General features: G+C 42.5%; 1 protein-coding gene across 1 annotated transcript; it reads left to right on the top strand.

The window, feature by feature from the left end:
- The first annotated feature begins 3,163 nt into the window (after positions 1-3,163).
- LOC145126841 (uncharacterized) lies at positions 3,164-3,643 on the top strand. The gene has a single exon (XM_079062126.1). The coding sequence runs from the start codon at positions 3,164-3,166 to the stop codon at positions 3,641-3,643; it is 480 nt and encodes a 159-aa protein (XP_078918252.1).
- Positions 3,644-13,659: the final 10,016 nt, after the last annotated feature.

Genomic DNA, 13,659 nt, shown 5'->3' on the forward strand with positions numbered 1-13,659 from the left:
GCACTCCGGCCATCGTTATTAGCTCAGCAGCGGCTACCACAACCGGTATTTGCTCAATCACTGGGGGTTGGTTTCTGTTCCCATTTGCATTCCCGGCTCCACTGCGGGTTCTTGCCATTTTGATCTATACACCGAATAAGGTGAATTTAGATCTTTATTTAGGATAGACGTTTAAATCATCCTTATCACTCCGAAACGTTTACATGTTAGTTCTAATATCGTAGTCGTACGTTTAGAATCCTAAACACATAAGGTTTCCAGATCCGGTCGGCAACAGACCATAGATCCGAACAAATAACAGCATATCAGGCACAAGGCATTTAGCACATAAAAGCATTTTAGGCATAATTCCTAAAATAAGCTAGTGCTCACATCTCACAATCATCGCTTATCATTCTAAGTTTAAGTCTAGAAATCCTACAAATTCCTAGTTCGCTTAAACTAATGCTCTGATACCAACTGTGACATCCCCATTTTCACGACCAGAAAAGACCGATTTTTGTTTATGCTTTATAAAAATCAGAGTACCTCTTTTAATAAAAATGTTGCGGAATTTGTTCCCAGTAAAACATGATAAATACGTTATCAAAGCATTTCCGAAGAGAAGTATTTTTATTCATTTTAAAACATTTGGGATGTCATCGTCAATACAGAAACATAAGCATAAACAGAACTTACATTCATTATCACTAGTGATTTATATCTCCTTAATCTCTCAGTGTAATGTGACTTCATATCAACACCTGTGATATAAATAAACTGAGTGGGTCAGGTTGGGAAACCTGGTGAATACATAGGGTTTTCAACCAACAATAAATAAGTTAATTAACTTTATCAAACCAAACAAACCCGATTACCCGTTCCCGTTATCCTCACTTTACGTGCCTAAAACATCTAACACAAGGGACCTAGTCTAAGGACTTTCATCGGGGTGACAACACATGCTTCGGGGGTTCCTTCGCAATTCATGTCAAATAAGGCAACCATGTGGGGGATGGAGTACTGCTGGTGAGCACACAGTTCAAATAAACACCTACAGGTTGCGAGCCTGCTAGCGTTCCACTGGACTGTCTAGAATAGTCCGTGGTCGTCGTCTATACTCCGCTAGATGACTGGATCATCAATAACATCTATATCGAGGCCTCTCATTATTTTATTTTGTCACACAGCAACTATTCATCTACCCATTTTTACCCAACACATTTTGTAGATATAAAATACATATACAGTTTAAATCATTTAAAACATGTATAAAATCGTTCATCCAGCATAGATAGCAAGTATATAGATAATATGCACACACAACACGCAATTTATATAAAATACTTCATATCTATGTGTAAGCTGAAAGGCACCATGCACTCACCTGAATAGGTGGTGACTCGGTACTCGGACAACGCTTCGTTATCTCAAAACAATTTTTCCTTGACCAAAACCTAGTATCAATACCACTAGAGTTTAGTTTTAACGTTAACCATGACTAATTAATAGTCTAGCTATTATTATTATTATTATATAAGCGTTAAATAACACCCAATATAACTCATAATAATAGCCCAAATAATTATTTTAAGGACCTAATAACATTACTATAATTATTTAAAAGTTATATTAAAAATTGTGTAGGCGTAGCTCATTTACAACGGATTTTAAAGAAAACCGGGCTTTGCTCGGAGCAGCGTTTCCGAACCGAAAGACCCTTTTTCTCGGGACTCCGGGAGCCTCGGGGCCTCCTTTGGGTGCTAGGGACGTTCCCTAGGGTTTAGGGGGGGGGGGTTAAAATGGGTTAGAGAGAGAAAGTAGTTTAGAGAGAGAAGGAGAATAGTGTGAAAAATCCGGAACTCTCGCCTCCCTTTTATAGCCTGCGAGGCCTCGGACTACGCTGGGCGTAATCCTTGGCTACGCTGGGCGTAGATCGGATAGGGTTGCCAGCTTGCACCAGCTGGCTCGCACTCGGACTCGGAAGAGATAAGGCTAAAGGTACGCCGGGCATACCCAACTTCGGACGCGGGGCGTAAGGCGAAACGAGGCGACGTGGCGCGATCCGAAGGGTGCTCTGCGATCAACGATGGACGGTTGCGATGAGGCCACGTCATCCATCTCGCATCAGACTTCGTGATTTCGATTCCAAACTTCAAAAATTCGTATCTTCCTGTCCATATGATCCGAGGGTTCACTTTGCGCTGAACCTACTTTGTTTGGGGGTGAAGGACTGGTGGAAGTTTGTGACCACTGGCTACACACCTGCAGAGCGAGCTATAGTGACATGGGAGAGATTTTTAGAGATGTTTCAAGAGGAGTATAGTCCCTTGGTGGAAAGGGAACGGTTGGCTCAGGAGTACCTGTCGCTTTGGCAGACGACAGAGACGGTGACTGAGATCACCAGGATGTTCCTGGAGAAAGCTTTTTTTTGTCCAAAGTATGCATCTGCTCAGTAGGCACGGATGACCCGATACTTGAGTATGGTCAAGTAGGATATCATAGAGTTCGTGACCAACTCCCAGTATTAGACATTAGCCAAGCTGCAGTCCAATACCAGAAGGAAGGAGATTGAGATGGAGTTGCAAGTGACGGAAACTGAGGTAGATACACAGTGGAGAAATATGAGACCAGTCCAGTCACAACCGGAGACTAAGCGGGCAAAGCCCGCTGATTCAAGAGTAGGAGGTCAGAGTAGCCACAATTGCAGTATGTCCGACAAAGGTCATGAGGGTCCCTGTTGGTCGGGATCGATATGCTACTTATATGGCAAGGACGATCACTTTACGAAGGAGTGCCCGAAGGTTTTGTGAGTTTGTTTTAGCTGCAACCAGGTAGGCCATGTGAAGGCTGAATGTCCGCTTCTTGCAGCGAAGCTGGTTCAGACTCCTGCTCCTATGACCCTATGCATCACTAGCATCAGGGGAATGTTAAGGCCCCGAAGTCCAGGGGTCGGGTTTTTCAGTTGACAACGGAGGAGGCTAGAGCAGCACCCAATGTCGTCACTGGTATGTATCTATTTTATATTTCCGCTAAATTATTTATCGCATATGCTTAAGTTGTAATTCTATTAGGAACTTTCCTTGTGAAATTTTTACCTTCCTTGGTGTTATTTGACTAGGGTGCGAGTCGGTCTTTTGTGTCTACACCTTTGAAGGTCACCATAGTTGCCGATTGTACGGTTATGGCTTCTGAGGATTACCAGGATTGTGTATTGGAGAATTTTGGTGTCGGGTTTCTGATTAATCTAACCCCTATTGCGATGGGAGATGTCAGTGTGATTGCGTGGGTGGATTGGCTGATTCCTTTTGGGGAACTAATTGACTTCGAGAATCAGTTAGTGACGATTCGCAACCCTAGTGGGGGAGTGTTGACCATATATGGTGCGGGTAATAAGGTTGGATCCACCTTTTGTTCCACTGCCAGGGCGAGACAGTGCCTTCAGCATGCATGTATGGGATATCTTGCGTATGTGGTCAACACGAGGGTTGAGAGGGAGAAGTCAGTTTTCGATGTCCCTATTGTGAGGGAATTTCCCGACATTTTCCCGGAGGAATTGCCTAGCATGCCTCCCAAGAGCCAGGTCGAGTTCAGGATCGTTCTGATCCCTGGTGTTGCCCCGATTGCATTGGCGTCATATCACCTTACGCCACCAGAGATGTAGGAGTTATCCTCACAGCTGCAGGAGTTGTTTGGAAAGGAGTTTATTCGGCCAACTAGCTCGCCGTGGGGAGCACCAATCGTTTTTGTCAGGAAGAAGGATGGCTTTCACCAGGTGTGAATTGATTACCAGGAGTTGAACAAATTGACATTGAAGAACCAGTATCTATTACCACGGATCGACAACTTTTTTGATCAGTTACAGAGGACATCTTGGTTTTCGAAGATCGACTTGAGGTCCAGTTACCATGAGATGAGGGTTCGGGAGGAGGATGTTCCGAAGACGACTTTCCAAACTCTCTATGGGCATTATGAGTTCGTGGTCATGCCTTTTGGGCTCACCAATGCACTAGTAGCGTTCATGGATCTCATGAATCGGGTGTGTAGGCCCATGTTGGATTGTTTAGTGATTGTTTCATCAATGAAATTTTGGTCTATTCCTAGACCAAAGAGGAACATAAGGAGCATCCGCAAGAGCTTTTTTGGGTTCTTAGGGTGGAAATGTTGTACGCCAAGTTCTCTAATTGTATGTTTTGGTTGTGTGAGGTCCGGCTCTTGGGGTACCTCGTCCATAAGGATGGTATATTGGTCGACCTGGCCAAGATTGAGGCAGTTATGCGGTGGGAAGTTCTGAACTCTCCATCTGAGATTCGGATTTTCCTCAGGCTAGCAGGGTATTATCGCAGATTCAATGGGGACTTCTCCAGGATTGCATTTCCTCTCACTAGACTGACTAGGAAGGATGCCACTTTCCGTTAGGGACCTGAGCAATAGGAAACATTTGAGACTCTTCGGCAGAAGCTTTGTGAGGCGTCGGTGCTTACCTGTTGAATCATGAAAAGTGACCCTCTTGAACTTCAGCTACCGCATCCCACAAGGATCCGCATTCAAGGTCTCATCAGCAGCCTCATCCGAAGTCATCATCAACCGTAGTCACTCTTAGCTACTAGATTACTTTACTTTGTCTACTGCTCTCTATTGTCCAGTATGCCTTGCATGGCTACTCTTAGAGACGTGATCTAGTGTAATTCTTGAGACTCAATAAATAGAGCTCATTTCTCACTTATTCAATACAACCTTTGCTGCTATCATTTTCTATCTCTCTAATTACCCATCTCTCCTTACTATCAAAATTCTCTAGAATGTAATTGATTACTACTTCTCTTTGGAGCAAGTCACTTGTGACTTAATCACTAAGTTTGATCTCACTTACTAACTTGGTCTGAATGCATTCCATGTTATGAATCAGCTTATGTGTATACTTGATATATCACCTGCTGTCATTTATGTTTCCTTACATTTCCGCATCTAACTTTCTAACCTTCTAACTCTAACTTATTAATATTATTGTTGAGCTTTTAGATCCTTCGAGATAAACTATTCTGCATTTACACTTGTTCTAACGTTTGTTCAAGTGTGTCTCAAAGTTTTTCTCTCAACAATTGGTATCAGAGCGATAGTGGTTGCTTTTTGAAAAACAAAACTCTGATTTTTCAAAGGGCCTTCTATACCACTGAAGCTCATTTCTTAAAAAAAAAAACTTAAAAAAACAAGGAAAAATGGCACAAGCATTATCTCTGAATGTTTCCAACAGTGTTGGTGGTTCAAATCGAGCCCCAATATTGGTGGCAAATGAATATCATCACTGGTCCCAGAGAATGGAAAGATACTTAAGAAGACTTGGTAGAGATGTATGGCGATCTGTAGAAGAAGGACCACATGTCCCAGTTCTTACACCAGTTCAAACTGACGGCGCCACAGCCAGACTAGGAGGAGGTCAACCAGTCATGAATCGTCCCACCAAAGACGATCTCGATAAGATGGAAAATGATGATGTTGCCTTTTATGAAATCTCTTGTGGAGTTGCTCCTGACAACTTCTACATTATCATAAATTTCAAATCAGCAAAAGAGATTTGGGAGGTTCTCAAAAACATGTATGAAGGCTCAGAACAAGCTCAAGACAAGAAGCTCACAACTGCACTCAATGAGTTCAACAATTTCAAAGCTCATACTGGCGAAAGTTTGGAAGACTCCTTCAAGAGGTTCAACCTGATAGTCACCAAGTTATTCAATGCGGGCACCATCCGCAGTAATCATGAAACAAATCTTCAATTCCTCAACGGTTTGGAAAGATATTGGACTACTGCTAAGATGATAGTTCAAGGGGATAGAAAGATTCACTCTTTGTCTCTTTACAAGCTCTACGGGGAACTACAAGCACAAGAGTCCACCGTACTCAAAGACTGTGTTGAGTTCGGAGGACCACTGGCTCTCATAGCACAAGCTCCACACAATCAATCATACTCTCCCTCGTATGACACTACACCGCGGTCATACGAAGCTGACTAAGAGTATGATGATGAAGAAGAATTCCAGAAAGTGATTGCTCTTGTTAGTCAACAGTTCAACAGACTACCACCTTCTTCCTTTCGTAAGAATCAGCAGTTCAACAAACCTCCATTCAACCGTAACTTCAACTCACAAAATAACCATTCACGTTATCCCAAAAGTTCTCATCCACCACTGCAATCTCAAAGTACTCAACCAAAGGAGGTACCGCAGTCCATTCAAACCACTGACTCCGGTACTCCCTCAGAAGACAAAAGTGATGTTGTAGTCTGTCACAAATGCAACAAAGAGAATCATTTTGAAAAAGATTGCAAGGCCAATGTAGTGAAAGACAGAGCATTCTACCTGAGAATGGCTCAAGAATTGGAAGATAAGGAAAAGGCCAGGGCATACGTAGCTCACGTCAAAAGAGACCATCAAGTTTGGTCATCCGGAGTTGAAGAAGAAGCCATCAGCAGTGTCAAAGGAAAAGGGAAAATCTGTATGCTGGCAACTGCGGATGATGATGGGTCTACAAAGATGGAAAAGAACTACTGCTACATGGCAAAGGATGGAACTCTAAGCATCGTCGAGCAGGTAAAACTCATGATTCAAATTCTAAATTATAGCATGCATGACTGTCAACCCTTCATAGACAATCTTAATGACACATGTGCTGCCGTCCTTACAGACTATAACAAAGCCTTAGATGAGAAGAACATTGCGTCCCAAGAGATGTTTCATGTAAGAGGACGCCTGGACAACAAAGACTCAAAATGGCCATGTTAGAAAAGGACTTAGAGTTAGAGAAAGATGCAAGAATGTTAAGTGAAACACAACTAGAGATAGCCTTGAACCAAAGAGATTTAGCTCAAAGTGAGATTGTACGCCTAAATCTTTTAATTGAAAAATTATTTAATGAAAGTGAAGCTATTGAAAATTTGGTGAATAATGGAACTGTGGACAATACATACGATTGGGGTTGGTCCAATGGATATCCTACCGCAAAGGATTCCTCACCCCGGTTTAACAAAGATCGACTGTATGTCCCTCCGGACCGAGAATTTCATTTCCCAGTCAATGACAAGACTTTTCCCGAAGATATCAGAACACACTTCGGTAGACTTCATGATCTAAGTAATAACTGTGTCATAGAAGAAATCGTGCCTGAGGTTTCGGGTTACACATGTGATCTGACTCCTATCTGTGGCACAATCCATTCAAATTCTCAGACCTCATCCGTAGTCGATGAAGAAATTTTCATTGAGGGCCCTGAAGTCTCGGAAGACTTCCCATCTCTTCCCTCAGACCTCAGTGTCTCACACTGTAGTCAAAAGTCCCACAAAAGTCCCACTGAAGCCCCAACTCAGACTTACTCTGCGGTAGTAAAATCATCCTTACCGCAGTCCTCAATAAAAAGCTCTGTGACTCTCCAACGAATTCATCATGAATTACCCATAGAGAACATTGAAGTAGGTCAATGCTCTCAAAACCCTAAATCTTCAAGTTCGGATGAGTCAAGCCCTCGTCCTCAAAATTTTTCTAAAGATTCCAGGAAACCGCATCTGAATACCAATGACTGCGGTTCTCCAAAAACCTTAGCAAAAAAGGCTTTCAAAGAGGAAATTTGATCTCGAGGCACAAATCGACAAAACTTTTCTAAAAACAAAAAGCATATCAGATTTCCAAAATCTAAGAGTCCAGAAAAATTTGTTTTCTCTCACTATTTTTCAAAAAACTCTCCAATCAAGAAAACATGCAAAAAGGAATGTACAGTTTCATCAGTCATTCCAAAGTCATCTGACCCAACTCAAAAGAAAGAAAGGTCTTTTCGAAGCAATGGTTTTCAAATCTATTCCTCAGATGATCCGAAATGGAAGGGTATCTTGCCCACTCCAACACTTTTAAAGTCACATCAAAATTTTAACAAGTGGAAGGGTATTTTACCAAATCCAACAAAAAGGTCCAAAAGATCTACACGTGCTCACTCTTTTTTGAAACAAACTTTTTCAAAATCCAACAGCACCAATGTCAGATCTTACCAACCTCGGACCGGTCATAAGTCTACTCCATCGTTTAGACCGCTGACCAAACAAAGAGTCAGAGCACAAGACAAAATTTCAGCATGTCAATGTCAGTGTAGGTGTCAAAATCGCTCATCTCATGTCAAATCTATTTCGTTTCAGACACCTCGTAACTTTTCTAAAAAACACAACACTCCAAAAACTCACAAACACCCAGGACTAGGATTGAAAGTTGACACGAAACCAGTCCCTACAACCTCGGTCCATGCATCATTCAGAAACTCATCTGTTGTCCCAGGCTCCAAACTAGTTTGGATGCCTAAACTAACTGTGTAATTCTCAGGCCTTGTGCAAGGAGGAACAAGAAGAAGAATGGTTAATCGACAGTGCCTGCTCCTTGCACATGACCGGAAGGTTAGAGTACCTTCGGGATTTCAGGCCAATTTGCAACAGTGGAAATGTCACATTCGGCAACAATGCGAATGGGATAATCCGAGGTTATGGTGTTCTTACTACGAGAAACTTCTCGATTCAAAAGGTTGCTTATGTAGAAAGCCTTAAACACAATCTCATCAGTGTTGGCCAACTATGCAAGGCAGGCCATCGTGTTGAATTTGATGACCAATTTTGCTATGTAATGACAAGCGATAGGAGCACTTGTCTGATCAAGTCCAGATCCGAAGGTACTATGTATCCTCTGGACGTCTCTATGATCGTAGGCAAACCGCGGTTATGCTTCCTATCCAAAGCAGTATCCGAAGTCAGCTGGCTTTGGCACCGCAAGCTAGCTCATCTCAACTTCAGATACATCAACAATTTGGTCACCGGAGAACTAGTCAGAGGTCTTCCAATCCTCAAGTTCAGCAATGATACTCTCTGTCCTGCATGTGAATGTGGAAAGCAATCCAAAGCAAGTCACCCCATGGTGATTGACTCTTCAATTTTTGAACCACTGGAATTCTTGCACATTGATCTCTGCGGTCCATCTACCGTAGGCAGTCTCCACCACAAGAAATACATACTGGTTATAGTTGATGACTTCACACGGTTCACTTGGGTCTTTTTCTTAAGACTCAAATTAGAAACCCCGCAGATACTGATCAATTTCATCACAGAAATTAAACTTCAGATCAAGTTGCAAGTTCGATGCATCCGAAGTGATAATGGAACCGAGTTTACTAATCATCTCCTAAACAGTTTCTTGGTTTCAAAGGGCATCACTTACAACTTTTATGCTCCTTACACACCGCAACAAAATGGGGTAGTAGAGCGAAGGAACCGCACTCTAGTAGAAGCAGCCAGATCCATGCTCAACTTCGCACACCTTCCTCTCTACTTTTGGGCCGAAGCCGTGGCCACCGCATGCTTTGTGCAAGATTGAAGTATTGTATGCAAGCGACTTAGCAAAACACCGTATGAGGGCCTTAACAACCGCAAGCCAAACGTCCGCTTCTTTCATATCTTTGGGAGTAGATGTTTTGTGATCAACAATAGAGATCATCTTAACAAGTTTGCACCGAAGTCTGATGAAGGCATCTTTCTTGGCTACTCCACTAACAAAGTTGCTTACAGGGTTCTCATTAGACGCACAAGGCTAATCATTGAAAGCTTCGATGTAAAATTTGATGATTCTCACATCCGGAACACCGCTCCATCAACCGAAACCACAACAATTCTAGAAAGTGATATTCCTGCCTCTTCGGGTCCACTCAACCTAGTTGAAGTAAACTATGACGATCTTTTCGACCCTGTTGAAACAGCCAAGTTATCCGAAGTTCTTGTGTCCCAGGAAGCTCAGCAGCAGCATGCTGATGTATCTGGTCCATCTCTATCCGAAGTAGCATCTCTCAATACTTCCACCTCGCCGGTTGAGGGGGAAAGCTCTACTCCGGATCAAGTAACAACCATCGAGGTTTTAGTACTAGAAGATGCAGATCCAATCCCTATCCGCAGAGACTATCAACCATCAAACGTTTCTTCGGACTCGGATGATGACATCATAGAAAACATAGACACAAGAACAGACTCGAGGATTATCACACTCCCATCCGCAATCCAGGGGGAACCTTCTCAGGTTCGAAGGGAACTCCCGTCCGCAATCCAGGGGGAACCTTCACCTTCTGCCCAAGAAAACTCTGATCCCACCTTTCCAGTTCAAGACAATTCAGCAGGATGTTCTCAAGTCCAGGGGGAACTGCCATCTCCAACCGCAGAGTCTTCCGATATTGAAGACATTCCCTTTACCACAGCTGCTGATCATCTGCAACCTCGTCTACACGTATGGACGAAGGACCATTCACCAGGACAAATCATCGGCAACCCATCCGCAGGTATCCAGACTCGATCTTCCAAGGATTTATCTGATCACTGTCACTACGCAACGTTTATGTCCTCGGTCGAGCCCCGAACGATCAAAGAAGCATTACTAGAACCAGACTGGATATCCGCAATGCAAGAAGAGCTAGAAGAATTCAAAAGAAACAAAGTGTGGCAACTCGTTCCGAAGCCGCAAGGTCACACTATTATTGGTACAAGATGGGTGTACAAAAATAAGTTGGATGAATCCGGTGCGGTCGTCAGAAACAAGGTAAGACTAGTTGCCAAAAGATATAGTCAACTTGAAGGTATTGACTATGATGAAATGTATGCTCCGGTAGCACGAATGGAAGCCATCCGAATCTTCTTAGCATACGCAGCTCACAAGAACATCAAGGTTCATAAAATAGATGTGAAACGTGCTTTTCTCAACGGTGAATTAAAAGAGGAGGTTTATCTTCAGCAACCTCCGAGATTTGAAAGTCTTGAATTTCCAGACCACTGCTACAAGCTTGAAAAAACAGTCTACGGTCTACAACAAGCCCCAAGAGCATGGTACGAGACTCTCTCTGAATTTCTAGTCTCGTCCGGATACAAAAGAGGAGTGATTGATCCCACTCTATTTAGAAAAGCAAATGGTGATCATCTCATGCTTGTACAAATATATGTGGATGATATCATCTTCGGATTAACTGATCAAAAAATGGTGAATGAATTTGCTAAGCTCATGACCAACAAGTTCCAAATGAGCCTGAATAGAGAGATTAACTTCTTTCTAGGACTTCAAGTGAAACAAGTCCCTCAAGGAATATTCATTCATCAGGAGAAATATACCACAGAACTGTTAAAGAAATATTCAATGGACAACTATTCTTCGGCTAAGGTCCCCATGGCCTTCGGATATAAGATATCTGCTGATCCCTCCGGTGAATCAGTAGATCATAAGACTTATAGAGGTATAATCGGATCTTTGATGTACCTCACCGCAAGCCGTCCATACATCTTCTTTGCAATAGGTGTATGCGCAAGGTACCAGGCTGACCCAAAAATGTCACATTTGACCGCAACCAAGCAAATTCTAAGATACTTAAAGGGTAGCAAGACTCTTGGCTTATGGTACCCCGCAGGCAACGACTTCAGCCTACAAGCATTCACTGATGCGGATCACGCCGGATGTAGATTAGATCGAAAAAGCACCTCCAGTGGATGTCAATTTCTGGGAGGAAGACTCGTCAGCTGGTCATCACGAAAACAAAATTGTGTGTCACTATCTACCGCAGAAGCTGAATACGTGGCCGCAGCCAGCTGTTGCTCACAAGTTTTATGGATGAAAACACAACTCCTGGACTACGGATACAGAATGTTGCGGATACCAATTTATTGTGACTCTGAAAGTGCTATAGCAATTTCTCACAACCCAATTCAGCACTCCAAGACTAAGCACATTGAACTACAATATCACTTCATCAAAGATCACATCCTGAAAGGTAACATTGAACTCATCTTTGTCCATACTCATGAAGAGATTGCTGATGTTTTCAAAAGGCACTTGACTCTACAAAACTCAACAGTTTCTTACAAATGTTAGCAATGATGAATCCGGACCCTCAATTCTTTTTGAATTGATAGGTACCGCAGACCATCCTTGGTCTCTGTTTCGGTCCTAACTGAAGTTACTTATGATAGATGGTTTTGGTATATCCTGTGTACCGCAGTCTGTGTACCGCAACCATATATCATAGTTATCCTTCAATGGTCCTTACTGTTTGTTATTACTAATTTTTGTTCAAGTGTTCTCCTCAGTCATTCTACTGCAGTCATACATCCTATCCATCTGCAATGACATCCGATCCATCCGCAATGAAGTCTCAATCCGCAACCACACTAATAGTTCCTCTACTGTTCTATTAATTCTTGATTCATGGTGTGCTATTTAATGATCCTCCATTAAATAAGAAAATCATTAACAAAAAACATTCCTTGAGTAACTGTCCCATTCTTATTTTTGAAAAACCTTGTGTCAGACCTATTTTAGGTATGATGACAAAAAGAGCGTTTTCCCATAAATTAATCCTTTTAACCTGTCCCTTCATATTTCAACACATCCAATCCGTTACAACTTCTCTTTTGTACAACAGATTAACTCCACCCTCACCACACGATCACAGACGTGACATTTTACGTCTGACATTTCAATAATTGCAAACCTTTTTAGTAAATCTCAAAACATAAACCTTTTCCTAATCTGTGGCTGAGGTTTCACCTTCCAAATCGGAGCAAAACCCCCAAACGTTTTTTACCTTATTTACTTTCACCAAAGGTAAAAACAATTACCGTTCAAATCTATTCCTATAAAATCCTTTCTTCTTCCCCAAGAACAGTTTACGCTCTCTGAATCTTGAACTTTCTCTCCATCTTTCTTACACTCTGTTTCTGCAACCTTTCTCAAACTCTCAACAATGGCGAAATCAGGCATCTCGAAGAAAATCTCCAAGGCTTCTACCTCTGCAAACCCAACTGGGTCTGATTCTGAAACAAGAAATCCAATGCCTTCGATTGCTTCAAGCAATTTTAGGGCTGTGTTCGAAGAGCATTCCTCCTACAATGCTCCGATCAAGCTAATGATCAGTTCTTGACCAATCACCCCCTGTTTGGCCCCTTTGACGCATTCACAGACGTAGTTCCTCTCTCAACCTTGTTCAAGTGTGCATTTTCTGCTTACAAACATCTCGAGAATCCACAAGAAGTGCATCTGAACCTAGTCAACGATTCTTTGGTCATTCTGACCAAACAAAAGTTTCTCAACGCCATTAATCTGCTGGTTCATCCTTCAACCAAGATTTTCACTCCTAGTATGGCCGACATTCTCTCAGCTCTCTACCAAATGGGTTACCAGAAAAAGATCAAAGGTATTGGCGAATTCAAGAAGAATCAACTACCTGCGGTGTGGCAATTCGTTTGTCACTTCGTCATCCGCAACCTGTCAGGCCGTACCGGAGGCACTGATAATATGGGTCTCAAGCTACTAGAGCTAGTTTGGAGCATTTTCACTGGCCACGACGTCAACTACAGTCAGATTTTATGGGATGATTTTCTGCAATACATTACCAAGGAGAGCCCAAGGGAAAACCCTACCGAACTCACCTTTGCAAGGTTCTGGTCTCTGTGCATCTCAGATCTTCATGCGGATGCAGGAATTAGCATGGGCAACGACACCAACCTCTTCATTACTAAAGATCTCAAAAGGTACAATCCTTCCAAAGACCAATCTAACTTCGGACCTATAAGACGACTACCAGTCCACATTCTGACTTCACTTGGTCTTGAAACCCCTGAAGTCACAGACCATA

The sequence above is a fragment of the Lactuca virosa genome, chromosome 7 (genome assembly GCF_052849685.1).
Source record: "Lactuca virosa cultivar CGN04683 chromosome 7, Lactuca_virosa_CGN04683_v6, whole genome shotgun sequence".
Taxonomy (NCBI): domain Eukaryota; kingdom Viridiplantae; phylum Streptophyta; class Magnoliopsida; order Asterales; family Asteraceae; genus Lactuca; species Lactuca virosa.